At 36.1% G+C, this 21,908-nt stretch overlaps 1 protein-coding gene across 4 annotated transcripts in view; it reads left to right on the top strand.

Annotated features, from left to right (window-relative positions):
* The first annotated feature begins 443 nt into the window (after positions 1–443).
* OCLN (occludin) overlaps positions 444–21,908 on the top strand; it is a 50,060-nt gene continuing 28,595 nt past the window's right edge. The window contains exons 1-4 of one of the 4 annotated variants that reach the window (XM_031966843.1): positions 444–706; positions 10,352–10,467; positions 12,134–12,812; positions 14,530–14,691. In XM_031966843.1, the coding sequence (XP_031822703.1) occupies positions 10,418–10,467; positions 12,134–12,812; positions 14,530–14,691 (891 nt within the window). In that variant the 5' untranslated portion in view covers positions 444–706; positions 10,352–10,417. Of the gene's footprint in view, positions 707–799; positions 968–8,046; positions 8,088–10,351; positions 10,468–12,133; positions 12,813–14,529; positions 14,692–21,908 lie in introns of those variants that run through there. The other 3 variants (XM_031966850.1, XM_031966858.1, XM_031966865.1) reach the window with 3 other exon arrangements.

The following is a 21,908-nucleotide window of genomic DNA, read 5'->3' as shown; positions in this document are numbered from 1 at the left end:
AAAGAGAACCTGAGAAAATTTAATTTAATCCCCTCGGTTTACAGATTATTAAACTGGGTCACAAATAAATGAAGTGACTTGCTTAAAGTCACACAGAAAGTGTCAGAAAAGTGGTACTTTTCACAACGGCGACTGTAATAATCGCCTTTCAAGATTCTTCTACCATTTCGTGCGTCACTTTCACACAGTTGGGCCTCCAGTTTGCCAACAATTCTCTGATCACACTTCGGACAAGCCTAAGGAGAGCAATCCTTTTCCAACTAAAACGCATACCAAATTTGACCTGGGAGGGTTCTGGAGGCTCACACCCTTCCAGGAAAACTAGGGCATTGAGGCGATCATGCAGCTCACCAAGACCCTTACTGGAGCGCAGCAAGACTTCGCCTTAGGGAAGGAGCTTCCCCCGCGCTAAACCTAATAAAAGCGCTGAAAGCCTGAGGGTATTCACTCAGCCGGCCGAAACTAAACCCTGTCTCTTTAAGCGCTCAGAATTGATGTGCAGAGAGAGCTACCAGTCTGTCCCCGCCCGCCTCCTTCTTCTCCTCCTCCCCCCTCCCTCGAGTTTCAGGTGAATGGGTCACTGGAGGCGGCGGCGCCACACCTGCTCCTTCTCGCCCCCTCCCCTTTCTCTTCCCTTCCTTCTTCCCTTTGCAACATTAGCAGCGGGGATCTCTGGAGTCTCTGGCGCGCGTGTGGAAGGTCACAGGTGGGAACTGAGTTTTGTTGGGAAGGGGCTGGCTGGGATACTGCCCAGGGGGAACCCCAGTTTAGGAACTCGCGCTGCGCATGCCCGGGGGCTAGCTGTGGGGAGTGGGAAGAAGGAGGCGGTGGCCAGGGAGAAGCCCATTCTCCCGCCGCCTGCTCACGCAGAGGAGCCAGGGACAGTCAGAGTCAGGTGCGCTGGGGCAACTGAACACGCTCTCCTAGTGCGCCCCTAGTACGCCCGGCGCGGAGACAGTGAATGGGGGTGAGAAGGGGTCTTACAGGCGCTTCTCCTTCTGGGAGACTGGAAGGACTAAACCTGCTTCTTCTGGGGAACTCAGCCGGGTGAAAAAAAGGAGTGGGGGGGGGGACCGGGGGGTGCTTTCGGCTCCTAGGTTTCAGTACTAGACTAAAGCTCCGGAGGAACGGGTATTGGGCTGCTTGAAGAGGTTTGGGGCTTGAAAAGGAAAGCGGCGGAGGGACTCTGGGAGGTGGGGAGAAGGGGATCGGGATCAGGGGCCCCCTACCCCGACTCCACCTAGAACTAACTGGGACCTCTGTGGTGATCCGAAGGTGTTTTGGGTGAGTGAGTTTTTGTTAGTGTGTAAGTAAAATCTGCTGCCTGCTCTCTTTAGCTGAAACAATTAAAACCACTCCCAGTTTTTCAGCAAAAACTTTTAATTTTTCCTGAGTTATTGTTATGGTTTTCTTGTCACACTAAGTCTTGTTTGGGAGTCCTCTCAGGAAGAGGAAACTCGAGCTGCGCTCGCTCGGGGCCGCGGTGCCAACGGGTGCCGTGTAGGACTAATGGGGAGCAGGGTTGAATGGGGGGCGTCCCGTTCTCTCTCCAGCCCTTCTGGTTGGGATTCAGACGAAACCTGTGGAAAAGGGACCGGGAGAGGTTTGGAGAGCCTGAATAAGGTCTTAGACGTTTGGTCTGGTTTTTTGTCTTGAGGAATAGGCGGTCTTGGGGAAGCATAGCGTAGTGGAGGTGGCGGCGCGCCCGAGTATAACTGTGATTATAGTTTGGTTTTAATTTGTGTGAAAGGAGATTTAATTTATGTTTACATAGTTAGTTAATAACGTGGGTGTAGATACTACTTCGTTTTCAGTGTAGATTGTGTCCTGAGTTCCTGACTTACGAAAGTGCTTAATAAATGTCCGATTGCTTGGAGAGAGTAGAGGGGACATAATGTGGATGTGACTTGGGAATCTTTACACCGTCACTTATTAGCAAAATGATTTTATATTAGACTGTCACCCTTTCTTTTATCATATTTGTACAAAGTAGGGTTAGGATTATGTTTCTCTGTTTTAGTGAGTTAGAGTTCTAAAAACACATGGAAGGACTAGTATTAGAAACGTCTATATTTTGATCTTTGACCAGTTTTCATAGGTAGGATGGTTGGATTTGCTAAGAATTTTTTTTACATGACTTCTACGTCAGGATCCTAAGCCAGACATCAGATATTTTGTCTGTTTTCAGAGGAAGTTTGGAGAAAATGGGTTGAGGGGCTAAGTTCTAATCAAAATGGCTTCTTCACTCACATATTTATCCTTTTATTCTCTGTTAAATGGTCTTTCCTAAGTAAATGCCCATGCAGAATAGAATGAGGCCAGAAAAGATATTTTCTTGGCTAATATGGGCTCACCCCTTAAGGCATGATGTTTGAAATTCTTGGAAAACTCAAGTACTTCTCAGTTAATGTGATGGGGGAGGGGGAATTACTCTTGCCTCTCCAGACTCTTCTAGCATTTATTGTTTACGGTGTGTTAGGCACTGTGCCAAGTTGTGGTATACAAAGAAAAGCAGCGGCATTGTACCTACTCCCTGGAAGTCCATATTTTAATAAAGAACATGCAAACTAGTGTACATATTAGGTAAATAGCTGGCTAAGTTAGTAATCAAGGGAAGACACTAGCAGGGGGGAAATCAGGAAAAGACGTTTTGCCAAACACTTTGGGAACTCTAAATCTCTCAAGATTGAGAAGTCTAGCTCAACGAGAAATCTGTACTCATAAATATGATATAGAGAGAATTCTTATAAACCAAAATCAAATTGACATAGAAATACCTGTATTGGCAGAAACTAAGGCCCCAAATGTATAGCTTATAAAGCCTAAATTTAATAATGAGTTATTAATAATCTGCTACAAAATCTTAGTTTTTTCAGCATATTCACATGCATTTTTTTTTTAATTTAAATGTATTGCCAATATTTAGTAGTAGTATTTAGTAGTGCATGTTAAATATGCACACAAAGACCACTAGGGTATATTTTCATTGTAATTTTAACAGAAGATTTAAATTACCATTTAAAAAGCACTAGATAAAAGAAACAACCTCCAGCCCCCAAGTACCATGATTTATGGCAGAATCCAGAAACCCTTCACTGATCACTCAACAAGCATTTATTGAGCACCCACTATATGTCAGGAACTTTGGGATAGGAAGAAAGACAAAAACAGTTGCTGTTCTCTAGGAGCTCACAGTTCCTATTGGAGAGACAAATGCAAATGGTTGTACACTTTTAAGGGATGGATCAATATATTGATGTGATATAAAGGATAATCTCAGAGGAGGAGGCATGGTTGCCACAACAGAAAAGGCATTCTGCAAAAGGTGACAATTTTACCAAGTCTGAAAAACCAAGAGATGGAAGTGAATAGGGAGAACAGTCGAAACCTGGCAGATATTCTATGCAAAGGTAGAAATGAGAGGGAGATAGGTGTGTCCTCTCTGGGAACAGCTAGTCAGCCATTGTGGCTGGATTGTAGAATATGTGGAAGAGATGGAAGATTGGAAATAGAGAAGGGGTCAAGAAATGAAGATTTTTAAATGCCTGCGGACTTTATAATTGTTTCTAGAGGTAAGGTTGGGGGCAGTATCTGAGTGCCAGAAACTTACTTATGCTTTAGGAAAGTCATTTTGGCAACTGAATGAAAAATTAATTGGAGTGGAGAGAGAAAAATTTCTATATTTTGGGTGGGAGATGATGAGAATCTGAACTAGGAAGATGAAAATTAGGCATGTAATGGTTGAAACAAGATTGGACAATTAATTGGATTTTTGGCATGTATGTGAAGTTAAAGTAACAAGGCTTTGAGCTGGGAAAAGCAGAGGGGCTGAAGTGATCCCACAGAGTAAAACAGAAAAGGACTCTTTCAGGCAGGAATCTTTTTCCTTAAATAAACAAATTATTAACTAATTCCTTTGTATCTGTACTAAATATTAAATTCAGCCCATTCTTCTAGCCTAACTTTTTTAGCCATCCCACTTAGTTTTGTGTCATTTATAAATTTGGCAAGTTTATTTATCAAATTGTATTTAAACCATTGATAGAAATATTAAATATAAGAATCGGGCATTGATACTTGACAATCTACTGGAGATGTAACAATAAACCATTTACTACTCTTCGATCCAGCTCTTCAACCAGTTCCATCTAATTGTACTTCTGTAGCCTGAATCTTTCCATTTTTCCATAAGCTTAGTGTGATGTAGTTTATTAAAAGCTTTGCTGAAATCTAGAACTCAGATAAATTCTCTCAAAAGCATGTCAAAATCTACCAGTTAAGCAACAGTATCAAAAAATATTGATCCAGCATGAGCTATTGTAGTAAAAGTAACAGACGTTTAATGATCTCTGCTTCTTTTTCTAGATGGTAACGAAACAATTCTCTCATAATATGTTCTACAGTTTTGTTAGGAATTAAAATAAAATTCATTAATTTCAATTTGAAGAAGCACATGTGGGCTTCTCTAGTTGTGTGATGCCTCTATTTTTTCCTCTGAGTTTTCACTGGTAGTGATTCACTTGTCACGAATGTAAGTTGTTTCAGAACCAAGAACGTAGTTCATTTGGACCAGGTGACTTCAAGTCATAAAGGTTAGCCAGATAACTTTTTCTTATCTCTTTCAATAAGCTGTTAGAGATCTTAATACCCAGGTTTGACCATGTCAATCTTTTCTTCCTATTCAATAAATTCTTATCACTCTCCTTTACTTTGGGGATTAAAAAACTTGCCAAACCCTCAGTTTCATCTTTTAAAATTGTTTTTGTAATAGCTTTTTATTTTTCCGAATAACATGCACAGATAGTTTTCAACATCTTTTTTTTTTTTTTTTTAAATTTAATAGTCTTTTATTTACAAGATATATGCATGGGTAACTTTACAGCATTAACAATTGCCAAATCTCTTGTTCCAATTTTTCACCTCTTACCCCCCACCCCCTCCCCCAGATGGCAGGATGACCAGTAGATGTTAAGTACATTAAGATATAAATTAGATACACAATAAGTATACATGACCAAACTGTTATTTTGCTGTACAAAAAGAATCAGACTCTGAAATATGTACAATTAGCTTGTGAAGGAAATAAAAAATGCACATCTTTTTTTTTTTTTCAAAATACATGCAAAGAGTTTTCACCATTCACCATTCATATCTTTTGTTCCAAATTTTTCTCCTTTCCTCCGTTCTTACCTTGTCCCTTAGATACCAAGTAATCTACTATTGGTTAAGCATGTATGATTTTTCTAGTCATATTTCCATATTTGTCATGCTTCCAAGGAAAAATCTGATCAAAAGGGAAAAAAATACAAGCAAACCAACACCACTACCACTACCACCAAAGTGAAAATATTGTGCTTTGATCCACATTCAGTGTCCATAGTTTTCTCTGGATGCTGATGGCTCTTTCACCTATTGAAATTGCCTTGAATTACCTTATTGAAGAGTAAAATGCATTCCAGTTGATTATCACATAATCATGTTGTTCCTGTTCTCTTGGTTCTACTCACTTTGCTTGGCCATCAGTTTTTTTCAAGCTTTTCTGAAATGAGTCTGTTCGTTATTTCTCATAGAACAATAATATTCCGTTACATTTATATGTCATAACTTATTCAGCCATTCTCCAACTCAGTTTAACTTTTAAAACCCTTTTACCACTTTGGCTCCTTGTTATTTTTACAGGTTTCCTTTTTTTTTTTTTTTTTTTTAATTTAATAGCCTTTTATTTACAGGTTATATGCATGGGTAACTTTACAGCATTAACAATTGCCAAACCTCTTGTTCCAATTTTTCACCTCTTACCCTCCCACCCCCTCCCCCAGATGGCAGGATGACCAGTAGATGTTAAATATATTAAAATATAAATTAGATACACAATAAGTATACATGACCAAAAAGTTATTTTGCTGTACAAAAAGAATCAGACTCTGAAATATCTTTACAGGTTTCTTAATGCTTTACTCTGGTTCATGGGTAAATCACTTAACTCCAATTGCCTCAGCAAAAAAACAAAAAACAAAAAAAAACCCTATTTAATCCAGTGACACTGGCCTTCTTGCTTTTCCTATGACGGGATATCACATCTCTCAACTGCACCTGGTTTTTTTTTTTTTTTTTTTTTTTTTTTAAGTGGTATTCATTTTTCTTCAGGACAAGATTTGCATTTCCATCTGTCTGTTATACAAGTACCATGACCTTGTGTATAGATTTGAGTTTTTCTGTTTTTAAACCGTTTTTAAAAAGTTGTGTGAAATGCTGTCTCTTGGTTCATTTAGTCAGCCTCTTCAGTGGCAGATCCAGGAAGTGGATATATAGATTGATGATGAAGACAAATAGAAAAACAGTGACAAATGTAATGAAATAATCACCTAGCTTGATAAGAAACTGAATGCTGAGAAGGAAGAATCTGAGCAGCAATATGGTAGAATTAGAAAACTCTTTACCTGAGCGGTAGGGGTTGCTAAGTGGTACCATAGTGCATAGCATGTCGGGACTGGAGAGGAAGAGCCGAGTTCAAATCTAGCCTCAGACACAAGCTGTGTGACTCTGGGCAAATCATGTAGCCTGTTTGCCTCAGTTTCCTCATCTGGAAAATGAACTGCAAAAGGAAATAGGCAATTACTCCAGTATTTTGTCAAGAAAACCCCAAATGGGATCATGAAGAGTCAGGCACAACTTCGCACAGCAACAACAAAACCATTTGAGTGTCTGCCAAACATGCCTCTTCAACTCCTGGCATGCTCTCTGAACTCTGGTATAATTTAGTTATGATATGGTTGAAGACATTTTCTAATTCTACCCTATTGCTGCTCAGATTCTTCCTTCTCAGCATTCAAGTTCTTATCAAGCTAGGTGATTATTTCATTACATTTATCACTGTTTTTCTATTTGTCTTCACCATCAATCCTGTCTTTGAGTTTCTCATCTAATAATTTTCATATTGAAAACATAAGCAATTCTCTTCTCTATTCAGAAAATACCAGTGATTCTCTATTACCTTTAGGATCAAAACAACAAAAACCCCTCGGATTCCCTTTTTATACCATCTGCCCTGTTTCTCTACTTTTCCTCTTTACCTTTGTATTCCTCAACTTTCTTGACTGTATATACTTTTTGCTCACATGATGTCTTTGTCATTGATAATGCTCTTATCTATAATAGATACAGGGAAGATGCCGTTGATTATTTCAATCTGAGAAACACCCCTGGGAGCAGGGAAATTCTTGTGAGCCCAAACTCACTGTAGGTTGTATCCTTGGTATTGTTCTCGCTGAATAAGCACACCAGGCTGGTGTAAAAATCTGTATCCACTTTGTTTTGATGGTAAGGCTGTATTGCATTTCAGTGGCAATTATTAAAGCAACAAATACTACTGTACTACTGATTAGGGCTTGACTCATTGTTTTGTTCATCTCCTGAACTTAAGAATGTCCTCAAGAAAATGTTAATATGCAGTTCATACTTAGAAATATGTTGTGAGAATATTCTTTTTTTTTTTTCCACGAAGAGCTAGTTGTTAATCATTTACTAGAACACCCCAGGATGGTGGTATTCAGTTTCTGCCAGCAGTTTCAAAACCAAGAAGAGTGACATCGAACTACAAGAAGTTCTGGATAGCTGCCTTGTAAACAACAGTCTTTTCAGGAGGGATATTCTCATATAATTCTTTGCCATTGAAGATGTTCTATAGAAGATTCTAAATCCTGGGGGTGTGAATGGAAATAGCCACTAAAGATGATGTCCTAGTTCTATGATTTAATTAAAGAAATAATTTAATTTAGAGCATTTTCTAATGTGCATGGAAGGATTTAGCTCCTCAAAATGGGCACACGTGATAAAAGTATAGAAGTTGTTACCTTCATAGAGAGGGTCAATCTCAATATTGCCCTTGGTAAGGGAAGAAAGGGTATACTTTGCAAGTTCACAGAGCCCTCTTGTTCTTATTGATTGTTCAGCAATGAAATGGTTGACACTATGATTGTCAAAGGAATCCCTACTCAAATGGATAACCTCAACTGTGATTTTAATCTCAATTTTATTTTCAAAGGTGGTGATAGAGGCATTGAAAGTACTACTTCCACAAGACACAGGTCAATATATTTCTTTTGGCTCTGATCTTTTTGGTCAAGATATAAGATAAATCGGCAGCAATTAACTGTTTGATGAATGATTCTGAAAACTTAAAGACCAGTGATAGTTCCACTATTTTTGGTGATCTGACATTGGGAGTCATTGAAAAGGCTAGCATTGTGACTAGTTTACTTGTATTCAATTCTCATTTCTGTAACTACATTAAAAAAAAATCTGCTCTTATCTATTTTTGTCTCCTAAACTGGTTTTTCTTCAGTCTCCCAGCTTTTGTTCTTTTTATATTTTTTTCTATAAGAATTTCTTTATTTTCATGTTTAGTTTTCATATATATTGCTACTAAAATCAAACTCATTTCCCTCCAACTAAGCTAATTTTTTTCCTTCTGTCATTTGGGCTCTGTCCATGACACTACCATTCTCCCAGTTCCTTGTTCCTCATTGTCACCTTTGATTTAAACTCCCTGGGCAAATCGCTTAACGCCATTTCCTTTGTGTCCCTCTATGTACCAAATTTTATCAGTTGTTTTCCCAAAAAAGTTTTTGGTATCTACATCTTCCCATTGCTAGTACTTTGCTCTCCTTGAATCTGGGATTTTTTAATACTTGACCTTCTTGACTCTGAATCTAGGCTCTTTCTGTCTTAATTTCAATGACTTAATCATATCGTGTCATGCTAATCTTTTTTAATCACTACTTTCTTCATGCCCTTCCCTTGCACAAAAACCTTTCGTGTTTCTTATTGCATCATATTTGACTTCCTTAGCTCTCCTTCTCCGTCCAAACTTCTTACTATTCCCAATATGTATCTTTGCCTCTTTCAAATTAGTCTCTCATTGCTTCACAAACAAATCATACTTCCTGTTTATCCTGCCAGGAATCTTCTCTCATCCTGAGATTTTGCTAAATCCCCAATTTTTTAGATCAAGCCATAATTCCATTTCTTGCATGAAGCCTACTTTAGTGACTCTAAACTTCATTTATGCATTTTGTGACTTCAAAAACACTTAGAATCTGTATCATACCATTTAAATATTTAATTATGTACTGCTTTCTTATTTTCTTAACAGTTTTTATTTGAAAAAGTCTGGTATTGTGTCATCCTCTCAGTGGTTTGGATGTTGGGTTTATTGAACATTGACTGGACTGAAATTGTTTCTGGTTCTTGGTTATACAGAATTGGGACTCTTCAAGAAAAGACTACTCTTCTGGGATGTTGTAGAAAGGACTTTAGATTGGGGTTAGACTAGATGTTCTTTAAGGATTCTGGAATTCCATACTGTATTGTTTGTTCCTCTTTCATATGTTGAGTTAATCTTTGAAAGTGGAATGGAAGTCCTTTTATGGGTAGGAGACCTAAGTGACCCTAGCACTTGATTGGGGCACATTCTATACATTAATGATAATTAAACATTCCTTTTATTATGTGTGTCTCTACATATATATTTTTCACACTCTCTTTTTATGCATTTCCCATGAATGCTACCTGTGTATATTTGTGATAAACTCCTCAGGTTTATGGGGAAAGATTTCATTGCTCTCTCTCTTTTTTTAATCAGATACTTTCATTTGCTTAGAAGAAAATTTGTTTTACTGTGGATTTATGCTATATAGATTTTTAGGATTAAGTTAAGCACTCTTTAAAGGAGTATATAGTTTTGCAAACAAATGGTTTTAAAGAAAAATATATGCATAAAACTATGCATTTAATCTATTGGAAATTTTAAAAGTTTTATTGAATTTTCTTGCTTATTTTTCTTCTAACTGTGGTATGTAAAACAATACTTATGGTTATGTTAAACAGTAAGTTAGTTATTTGAGGATAAGAGATGTGGCATTCTTTGTATTCACAATGTCTGGCCTATAGCATTAAATGCTTATTGATGGATTGAAGGTTTCCGCCCTTTAGCAAAGTAGAAAATGATAATCTAATCACTGGGATGTTTCTGGGAAAGTAATTTAAAATGAGGTATAAAGCTGTACTCCTTTTGTTTTCATTATTAATGTGAAATCATTTGCTAGACTAGAAGTAAAGTAGCTCATTTAGAATTTGCCATTGGAATCTTTGATAGTAATTGAGAAAAGGAAGTGATAAATTCCATTTTTGAGAAACTTAGACCTAAAATGTTGGTTATTTGGTTCTTAGTTTCAGAGATTGAATATGTAGCTAAGCTTTTAGTATTTACAATAGGGTAAACCAAAGACAATCCAATTTCCTAAAAGTTGTTTGTTTACTCACTCACTCTTATTTTATTTTTCTTCCCTAGGTTGTTTGTCTTGGAAGAAGCTAAGAAGAATTCATTTTAAAATAAACAAGACCACTGATATCAATAATGTCATCTCGACCATTTGAAAGTCCTCCTCCATACAGGCCAGATGAATTGTAAATATCGTTCTGAGATTTTTCCTAATATTTAGTTCTCCACTGGTAGTGAGAATATGTAGTTATGTAATTAACAATAGTTTTTCAATAGAGTATGGCTCTTGCACTTAGGTTTTTGGCATTTGGCACAATGTAATACCTTTAGTAATTTTTCTGTTTAAAGGTTGATGTGGATTTCCTTAATTATTTGTGATTTTAAGTGTTTCTGTCATTATTCATTAAGTCAGATTGAATTGTTACATAATTTTCATAATGGAAAAACTGGAATGATAACAGGACTGATAATACCTTAAATTATTTCAGAGAGTAGATAATTGGTGATTTGTATTAACCATTTAACAGTATGGAGTTTTTCTAAGGTTTCCTTGCTTCTGCTAGTTTTGTTTTTCATTTGGATTGATTCATGGAAAGGTCATAGCATTTAGATTTAGAATTGGAAGAGACATCTCTGGTCATCTAGACTAAACCCCTCATTTTACAGATGAAGAAACTGAGAGGCCCAGAGATGTGAGGTGACTTTCCCTACACATTTTTCTCTGGATTCTCCTTACTTATTTAACTACTGGTATTTGTTTGTGATAGACATAGCTGTGGATTTAGGAGTATAGACTTTGGAAAGGCAACTGTCCAAACTGGTTTGTGTGAAAATTAAACTTGATTAAGGGCCGTAATGAGTTCTAAACCTGCCTTTACCATTTAATAGCTCTATGACTTAGTAAGTGAGCCTCAGTTTTCTTATTTTTAAAATGGAAGTTTAAAAAAAAAATTAATGAAAATTCATTTCCTCTTCTACTCCCTCACTGGAAAAAAGAAAAACAAACCCCTTGTAGCAAATATGCATAGTCAAGTGAAACAGACTTTTTCATTGTTGTGTCCAAAAATTATATATGTAAATCAATACCCCAAATATGTCACCTGTCTTTCAGTAGATATAATGTGTATTTCTTTATGGGTCTTCCAAAATTATGGTTAATAAGTGCATCTATCTTTTCTTAAGTTTTCAAGATTATTTGGCTTTACAATGTTGACATTGTATAAGTTGTTCTGCTAGTTCTGTTCATTTCATTCTGAATCCCTTCCTACAAGTCTTCCCAGGTTTCTCTTAAACCATTTCTTACAGCAAAATACTATTTCACTGTAATTATATACTATAATTTGCTTAGCCATTCCTCAGTTGACTGACACCCTTTAGTTTTCAGTTCTTTGCTATCATAAAAAAGAGCTGCAAAAAACCCTACATTTAAAAAAAAAATGTCCTTTTTTCTTTCTTTGGGGTAATATGGAATTTCTAATGTATGACCAGTGCAGATAAGACTATTGAGAAGAATAGATAACGGTTAATTACACTGAATTTTTTATAAAGACAAAATGCTATAAAAATTTGAGGTATGATAATATATAGATTTCCATAGGATTTGGGTTATACAGATATAAAAATACCTTTTTTTCTGAATGTTAGAAATTTGTTTATTCTTTGATATTTTGCAAACTGCAAATTCTTTCTGGGCAAGTTTATATTCTGTAAGAGCATAGTAAAAATCTACCTTTGATAGCTTTGGATCTGGGTTTTTATGTAGTTATTCCTTTTATTCTCTTTTCATCCTGTGTGGGATCTTGCCATAAATCTTTTAACTGAAAAAATATTTTTTTAAAAAAATTGTTGCAGCAAGCCATCTCATTATGCACCCAGCAATGACTTATACAATGGAGAGATGAATGTTCGACCAATGCTTTCTCAGCCAGCCTACTCTTACTATCCAGAGGATGAAATACTTCATTTCTACAAATGGACTTCCCCTCCGGGAGTGATAAAGATTTTGTCCGTGATCATAATTGTGATGTGCATTGCCATCTTTGCCTGTGTGGCTTCCACACTTGCCTGGGACACTGGCTATGGAAGCCCCTTTTTGGGAGGTGGTATGGGCTACCCTTATGGAGGAAGTAGTGGCTTTGGAAGCTTTGGTAGTTCCTATGGGTATGGCTACAACTATGGTTATGGAGGAACTTATACTGACCCACGGGCTGCAAAAGGCTTCTTACTGGCTATGGCAGCATTCTCATTCATTGCTTCATTGGTGATATTTGTGACCAGTGTTATGAGATCAGGAATATCCAGATCAAGAAGATATTTCTTAGTAGTAATCATCGGCAGCGCCATCCTAGGCATTATGGTATTCATTGCTACCATTGTCTACATAATGGGAGTCAATCCAACAGCACAAGCTTCTGGGTCAATGTTCGCAGCTCAGATATATGCTCTCTGCAATCAGTTTTATTCACCTACAACAAGTGGACTCTATGTGGACCAATATCTCTATCACTTCTGTGTGGTGGATCCCCAAGAGGTATGAGTATAAATGAATGTATAGTGTTTTTTTTTCTGCATGAGTCATTCATTATTAACAAACAAAATTAGCATGCATGGTTTGGGGATGATGTGTAGTATTTCTATTTAGAAATTTTTTTCAGTTAGAAATTTCCTATCTTTCCTTTCACTTAAATAGGTCACTCTTATTTATTTGGGGTTTTAAGGAAGGGGGAAAATATGAACCTGTAAAACTTTGTGCAGTATAAGCCTATTGTTTTCAAAAATAGAATGTTTGTGCAAGTGTGGGTTTTAATCCTGCTACTTATGAAATGGGAGTAGCTCTGCTACTGCAGAGAATTGGATGTCCTAGAAGCCTCTCAATACTCCTTCCTTCTGGCCAAGGGTTCTTATGGTTGAGCCCTCTCCTTATAAGAGCTGTAGTCCCTTCTATTTGACAGATACGTAGTAGAGTGGAAAAGGATAGGGTCTGGACCTTTGATTTTCATGATAAGATGAATTCTCAGGGTAGGAAAACTACTAAGGCCAATCAACACACCTTTTCTGTAACTTAAGGTTAGAGAGGTACCTAGAGTCCTGATTGTTTTAAGTAACATGCCTAGGGGTTACAACCAGTATTTGTCATAGATAGGTCTTGATCCTAAGCATGTTTTAAAGGGCAGTTCCCTTTCCTCTAGACAACCCTGACTCTTTGAATTCTGGCTTTTGCTTAAACACCTCTGTGGGCAAATTATTCAACCTTTTTAGCCTTCAGTTTTCTCAGTTGTAAAAAGAGGGGATTCAATTAGATAACCTCTAAGTTCCCATCCAGCTCTAAATTTTTAATCATATTATAAATCTGACATGTATAAAAAGATTGACTATAGCCACTTTGTTCATTCAGTCATTTTAAAGTCATGTCTGACTCTATGAACCCAGTTGGGGTTTTTTTGGGCAAGGATAATGGAGTGTTTGCTATTTCTTTTTCCAGCTCATTTTCCAGATGAGGAAACTGCAGTTTACAAGGTTAAGTAACTTGCCTAGAGTCATCTAACTAGTTAAGTGTCTGGGGCCAGATTTGAACTCATGAAGATGAGAGTTCCTGACTCTAGACCTGGCACTCTATCCATTGTGCCACTTACTGAAAAACACACCAGTTGGCTTCAGTAGGGCCATCTCAGAGGAGTGAGCTAGTACTTTCCCAGTAAGAAGCTACCTTTTTGTGATGCTGAATTTTGATTGTACCATTATCCTAATTGAATACCCTCTTCCCATTAGGGAAAACTGAAAAGTCCTACCATTAAAAAATTAGGCAGATTCGTTCTTTCCATTTTGTAAATTTGAATCTTCATATAATAATATAATCTTCACTAAAGTAGTAAGACCAATGAGATTATAGTGTTGAAGAATTTTTGATCATACAAAGATTGGCTGATCCTTTATGTTATCTATGATGAAAGACTTTATTAAGCAAAATTGTAAGGGAGGGATGAACATTTTACCTGGGAAAATCAATTTTAGAAATAAATATGCTATTGATTATTTACAAATGACCAGGCTACTCATATTCATAGTTTTATGCATTTAGTCAAGTAGGTCCTATGCATTATTGCATGTAAATGAAATTAATACAAATTAGTAATTATGAATTAGAGACTTAGGACATAAAGATGGGTTTTAGTAAATAGTTTATTTTAGATCTCACAAACAGCAAAACAGTTAATGTTTGATTTTTTTTTTTTTTAAACCCTTTACAGGCCATTGCTATTGTGCTGGGATTTCTGGTTATTGCAGCTTTTGCTTTAATAATATTCTTTGCTGTGAAAACCCGAAGTAAGATGGGGAGATATGACAAATCCAATATTTTATGGGACAAGGAAAATGTCTATGAAGAGCAGCCTCCTAATGTAGAGGAATGGGTAAGTGTAAAGAAAATTAACAATTTTTTACACTCTAGTGACCCTATTGGCTTTGGTATTCTTTTTGACTCTTAATATGTCTTTATTTTCTTTTGTTCTCAAAATTGAGATCAGTGTATATTATAAGCATTGTTAATTTTTATCATTTGAAAAAGAAATGATTTGTATCAATGGCAACTGCCTTGTGATGTGCAAATCCAGATTCTCTTTTTCCTCTTACAAAGAAGTAGCTATAAATGATTAGAAAAAAAGCATCCACATGAAGCAGAAAATAAATTCAGTTTATCTGAGCGTTGCAGAAAATTAATTTTTTCTCTTTCCCCTTTTATTTGCAAAAATTTTTGCCAGCTTATAGAACATTTCACACAAAATCATAGCAGGGTAAAAAGTACTGCTACAATGTATTTGGTTGCGATTTGAGGGGAGAAGGTTATTTCTGAGAATGAATTTTGATAGGGCTTTGTTATTTTCCTCCAGGTAAAGGGAAGAACAGTAATGCTAGTCTTACCAGTGGTGCTACCTTGTAGCATGTGTTTTGACAGTATTCCTTTTCCCCAACCCCACATTTCTTCTAATTCATGAACTTTTATTTTTATTTGTTTGTTTATGGATTGATATTTCACCTTTAGACACTTTTGATCAAATCAGCAGGCTAAAAAATAGATGTCTTGAGATAAGTACATGGAAGTATTTCTTATCATAACTGATTAAGACTGTTATCTTTAGGCTTTGGGGGTAGGTCAGTTTTGTAAAGAAGGAAGGAAAGTTTAAAGGATAATTCTCAAAGAGTATAGATCTAAGTGGAACCTTAGTAAATCAACAAAACTGGGTATCTTGGGAAGTGCCAAGAGTTGAGAGAGTTAATAAAGGGAAAAGTGATAGAGCCTAGAAACTGAGCTGAGGCAGATGACATGATCCATTAGAAAGAGGGAACTCTCTAGGTCAGGAGTTTTGTCCAACCCTCTTATTAACTCTTTGTATTACTTTGAAGAAGTTATTTTACCATTCTGGGATTCATTTCCGCCTTTAATTAGAAAGTTGAGCTTCAATAAAGGGAAACTGAAACCTAAGTGGAGACTTTGCCAGTTAGTAGTCCAACATGAATGAGGAAGACTAAAGCCTGCCTGTGTGTGGCCTTTTTCTTACTTTCTCCCCTGCTGCCCTTTCACACACACCCCCTTTGAAAAATATATTTATTTTTTTATAGCACCCTTCTTAGAGCACTCACTGTAGTTTCATCCTGCTGTTAAGCACTTGAAAATCCTTTGTTGTTTTTTCCCTACCTTACAATTTTCTTATCTGTTATAAAAAGTCATCATGTTTTATAGAGAAACTAGTTTATAGATACTAGGGAGTGTTTTCTTTGGACCTTTAGCTCTAGGCTAGGCCACTTGTAAGTGGAATAGGACCAGCTATTGTGAACTGCACCTAGTGAGCCCATGAAGTAAATGTTTCTGTGAGAGTTTCTGGGTGTGTCTTGTATTTGTTTACTGGTGGTTGGTTTCTGGAGGGATGGGAGACTAGTTCCCATTGAGCAGCATGGAAGTCCCAGTGAACTTTGTGCTTTCATCTGGCTTTGCTGTCATGAGGGTTTAATCAAATATAAGTGCTTAAGATGACGCAGTGAGAGATGGCAGGAGTAAGATATAAATGATAGATTACTTTTAACAGATTTGTATGGGCTGTTACAGAGGATGTGTTAAGTTGTGCTGCAGACTTCCTATCAGGAAATAAATCAGTGTATGGATTTTAAAACTCAAGTTTTACAAAGCAGTGTCTTCAAACAGCAGACTGGTGGTGTAGATGCTGATGAGTCTCATTTTAAACATTAATAATGAAAGTCAGGAGCTATGTAGTATTTTAACTTTTGTTGTTTGCTTGCATTTTGTTTTCTTTCTCATTTTTTTCCTTTTTGATCTAGTTTTTTTTTGTGTAGCATGATAATTGTGGAAATTGTATAGAATAATTGCACATGTTTAACATGTATTGGATTATTTGCCATTTAGGGGAGGGGATGGAGGAAAAAATTTGGAACACAAGGTTTTGCAAGAGTGAATGTTGAAAATTATCTATGCATATGTTTTGAAAATAAAAAGCTTTAATAAAAAAACAAGTGGAAGCAAACTAAATGTACAAAATGGGAGGAATATTTAAATTGTGGTATTTTAATTTAATAAGTTACTTTAATGCAGTTAAAATTAAGTATAGGAATATAAAGAAATAAGAAAAGATTTATAAGAAGACCTTAATGAAATAAGACTATTCATTAATAGGTTGCATAAGAGGAAAAGGTAAATGCGATTGAATGGATAGATTACAGTGTTGGAAATTTGAAAAATTATTGAAATGTTAGGGAAATTTACATTTTTAAATTTATTAATTTGAATGAAAATCATTGTAAAATAAGTTTAATTGGTCATATTGGTGATATTATTGGTCATATTTCTAATTAGTATTAAAAAAAAAAAAAGATAGGAATCCCTATCTTCCCAAGAGAGACAGTGTATAATTTAATATACATAGTGTACTGAATTTGAAATCAAGATGACTTAGTTCCATTTCAGGTATTTACTGGCTGTGTAATGCTGAGCCAGTCATTTAATTTTTTAAAATCTGTTTTCTCATCTGTCAACTGAGGAAGATAATTGTCCTAAAAGGATTGTTGTGAGCATCAGATAAAGAGTTTGTATGTAACACACACACACACACACGATTTTAATATCAGAGTATGATGCAGTAAAAAGTTTTAAAATTCTATGAGAGTTTTGAGGGTAGTAGTCAAAGAAAGCCTGATGGAGAAGATAGCATTGGTTACAACAAACTGATGAATAGTCAAGGAGGGGAAAATATTCTAGACTGAAGGAACAAAAATAAGCAAATATATGGAAATGGAAAACTATGGTTAAGGAACTTGGAAGTAGGTATGTTTTATCTCATATGATATGTGAAGGGGAGATAAAGGTAAATTGGAGTAAAATTATAAAGGATTTTGAACTTAAATGTTATTCATTGGGCATGGGACCTTTTAAAATGGGCACTTTTTTGGTGAGTGAGGTGTGGAGAAGTGGTCATTATGATTTGGGACTTTTGACATTTAAATAGTGTCTTCAGGTTTTAAAAATATTTTACATAAATTTTCTCACAACCCTGAAAGTTAGTCATTAATAGTGATTTACCTATCTTACAAATGATGGCACTGAGCTTCATGAGAGGTGTAAGGGAGTTGTTGAAGATTACACTATCTGGTGTGATGTGACCTTTGATTTTTCTTGCTTCCAGTCTAGCACTCTCTTAAATAGTTCTGGCAGTTAGTGATAATTGCCTTAGGGAAAGTTGAGGGAATGGAAAGGTATTATAGAGGCTGAGTGTACCCAAATTATGACTAAATGGCTCTGGAAATAAGGGCAAGCACAGTCAAAGGTGACTACATTGTTCTCTGCTTGTGTGATAAGATAGTATCATATAAATAAAAATAGGCAAAATTAAAGACAACTGGTTTTGAGTAGAACCAGTAAATCAGCAAACATTTATTAAGCACTTCTCTGCAAGGTACTAGACAAGGTGCTGGGGACACAAAACAGTTCCTGCTCTCAAGGATCTTAATGTTCTATCAGGGAAGAATATATACATATATTGTATAACTCTAAGTATAGTTAAGATAAATATAAAATAGGTAACCTTAGAGGGAAAGGCATTAGCAGCTGGGAAGACTGCCTACAGAAAGTGGTGCTTTCACTGAATCTTGAAGGAAGTTAGGAATTAAGAGAGGGAGAGATATTTATAAATGATCCCAGAAGTAATAGGGAGTCACTGGAGTTTTTCCAGGGAAGGAGTAACATGATCATACTAACATATTAGGTCTGTTTACATCTGTGGGGAGAGTGGATTGAAGAAAAGAAATATTCAAGGCAATATGATCAATTAAGAGGCAATTAGGGAGCAGCTAGATAGAACAGAGTACTGACTCTGGAGTCAGGAGATCCTGAGTTCACAGGCAACCTCAGACACTTGTAGCTGTATGACTCTGGGCAAGTCACTTAAGCTGGATTGCCTCCCCCCAAAAAAAGAAAAGAAGTTATTGGTTCAGACAAGAAGGGTTGAGGACCTGATCCAGGGTGATGGTCATGTTAGCAAAGAGAAGAGAATCTATAGAAAGAACAAAATTGTAACCAAATGGCTGAAGATGATGCAGCTGTAAATCTGGAAGGCTGGTAGTTTCCTACTGCTTTTGGTTTTTTTTTTTTTTTTTAGTATGCTGAGTCAGTTAATAGATATCTAGATGGAGTTATCAATCAAGTGATAGGAAAGGAACTGGGGTTTGAGATGGAGATTGGGAAAAGGGAGATGGAGGAGTTGAGCACAGAACTTTTAACAGTACATACAAATAGGTATGGTATGCTTGGCACTGGAGACAAAAATATCAATGGTCCAGGACTCTGGAAAAAGGCTGGGGAAGTCTGGGGAGAGGGTCATATATATAGAAATGATCATTGAAGTCATGGGGGGGGAAATATGAGATATCAAAGTTAATGAGGGAGAGAAATTTTATGTGAAAACATGAAAACAATAGCTCAGTATTTTACTAAAGTAGAAGACAAGACTATATCTTGAGGATGTACAGTAGTATAGGTGAGGTGGACTTGGGGCTTTGAGGAGATTTGAAAAGTTTTGAAACAGGAACTATAGAGAAATACATTCATTAACTAGAAATGAATGAAATGTAGCAAAGTGTCTGAATATTTGTGAAGGAAAAAGTATTAATTTTTTACTTTTATAAGTGTAATCACTTATATTTATGTGACTTTTGAAGATTCACCAAGTATTATCCTTAAAATAGTTCTTTGAGGAAGAAATAATTATTCAAAATTTTCAGATGAAGATACTGAATCTCAGATTAAATAAATTGTTAATGACTATACAACTAGTATTAGAACCAGTTCTATTTAAAGTGTAAATTCAGCACTCTTTCCCCTATATTGGGGTGCTATTGAAAATTCATCTATAGTGTTAAACAATGAAGAATAAAGACAAATGTTATACAATCTTGAAAATGAAGATAACAAAATTGTAGTATCCAAAACTGAAAGGGACCTTAGAAGTCAAATGATCCATTTCCTATTTTACAAAAAAGGAAACCTAAGGTCCAGGGAGAGTATATGACCTATGACGCAATGAAGTACATCAGACTATCTGCTCAGTGTTTGGGGGAGATTTCTGCCCTTGGGTGGTGGTAGAAAGAGAGGAAGGTAAGAAAGGTTTCTCTTTTTCCATTGCAAAAGAGGAAAAGCCTCTTAGACCTGGTTTTGCAGGTACTAAGGGAGTTTTCCCAAATCCTAGATCATTGCCAATGGCAAGAATGGCAGGCTGTCGTTTAGTTTGCATAAAACAACTAATTTTGCATGTCCCAACTAGTTTTCAACATTGCCTCAAATCTCCTGTTAAATCCACTATTCTTCATATCTCCTCCAAAAAAATCTAATATTGAACGAGAGACTTTTTTGCTATGAAACATTACCAGATAAACAAATAGCCAGATAAGGCTCCTAACAGAATAATTGATTTATCCATGTTATTGAGAGGGGAGGGAATGCAGAACTAGGGGACTATGTCCTTTAACTTCAACAATATGATCAAGTTCCCATTATTGACCAGTTTTATTTTCTTGTTTTCTTAATTACATCATTGTAGTCTTTGTATATATTACATGCCACTGTTTTATGTTATATTTATATAATTGTTAATATATAATTAATAAATTTTATTGGCGGGTGGGGGTGGGGGTCCACACATTTCACATTCGTAGCCATCACTTTAGGTTTTGATCCTTTCTATACTGAATCCTTTCCAGAAAGTTCTTAATTGATCTTCCTATCTCAATTCTCCAATTATATACCTATTGTCTACAGAAAATAATTTATCAGTTATTAATCAGTCAATCAGCAAGCATTTGTTAAGTGCTTGTATTCTAGTCAATGTGCTAAAAACTAGAGATATAAAGAAAAAAATTGAAAAACATAATCCCTATCTCCAAAGAATTTACATTTTAGGGAAAAACAACATACAAAAATTATGAACAAAGGAATATATACTCTGAAAATGAGAGTTAATCCTAGTAGGAAGGCAGTAATTATAGCCTGTGTGCTGTGTAGGAAGGGGATGAGAATGTACCCAGTAGCTTTTTGGCAGAAGATGGATTGGATCTAAGGCTTGACAAAAGTCAGGAGATAGAGGTGAAAAAGGAGAAAATTGTAGAAAGGAGGGACAGCCATTGAAAAGGCATGGAGTTGGATGGTGAATGTCCTTTGCAAGGAATGACAATAAGGCCAGTGTTGCTAGATGGTAGATTATAAAAAGTGTAAAATGGTATTAAAAGAGTAAGGAGACCAGAAAAGAAAAACAAGGAGCTTTAAAGGCCAAAGAGTTATTTGCTATCTGATGGTGAAATTAATTGGGAGCCATGCTCTTGATTGAATGAATAGCTGGTGACATGATCAGATTGTGTTTTGTACATACAGTTCCTTTTTCTTTTTGTTTGATCACTTTGTGATCAATGCTATGGAATGCAATAAAGCTATGGAATTTGGGAGTCAAATGGAAATGCACAGTTTAGTGACTTTGGGGTCATATAATTCCAATTGCTTCCTGGAATGGCTAGACCAGTTCAAAGCTCTACCAACAAGGTATTAGTGTGCCCTTTCAGCATTTGTCAGCAAAAATCTTGCTTGTTATTTTTGCCCAATACAGTGGGTTTGAGGTAGAGCCTGTGTTGTTTTAATTTTCATTTTTCTTATTTGTGAGTTGCAAACCACCTTTTCAGATTCTTTGACCACTTATCTAATAGGCTAATGGGAGATGGCTTCTGTTTTATTTCTATTCACTCCCTCTGTATCTTGGATATCTGACCTTTATCAGAAGAATTTGTTACTAAGATTTTTCTCCCTAGTTAACTATTTCCCTTCTAATCCATTGCTCTTGATTGTTCATTCATTATCATATGCTTTTCAAAGCACTTCTCAGTGACTTTTCCAAGACCATACATTGCAGACAGAACTAGGGCTTGTTCTCTAGGATTTTTAATTGATAACTAATATCCTGTTACCTTCCATGAAACTGCTTAGCAACTATTTCTTCCTTAGAAGAGAAAGGGACAAGTAGCTAAAACTTTTCACAAAACAGTTTTCTTTTGATACTTAATGACTTGTATGAAAAATTCATTG

This window comes from Sarcophilus harrisii, chromosome 1, assembly GCF_902635505.1.
Source record: "Sarcophilus harrisii chromosome 1, mSarHar1.11, whole genome shotgun sequence".
Classification (NCBI taxonomy): Eukaryota; Metazoa; Chordata; class Mammalia; order Dasyuromorphia; family Dasyuridae; genus Sarcophilus; species Sarcophilus harrisii.
Note: the sequence above shows the minus strand (reverse complement) of the source record. Positions and strands in the feature narration are given on the sequence as shown.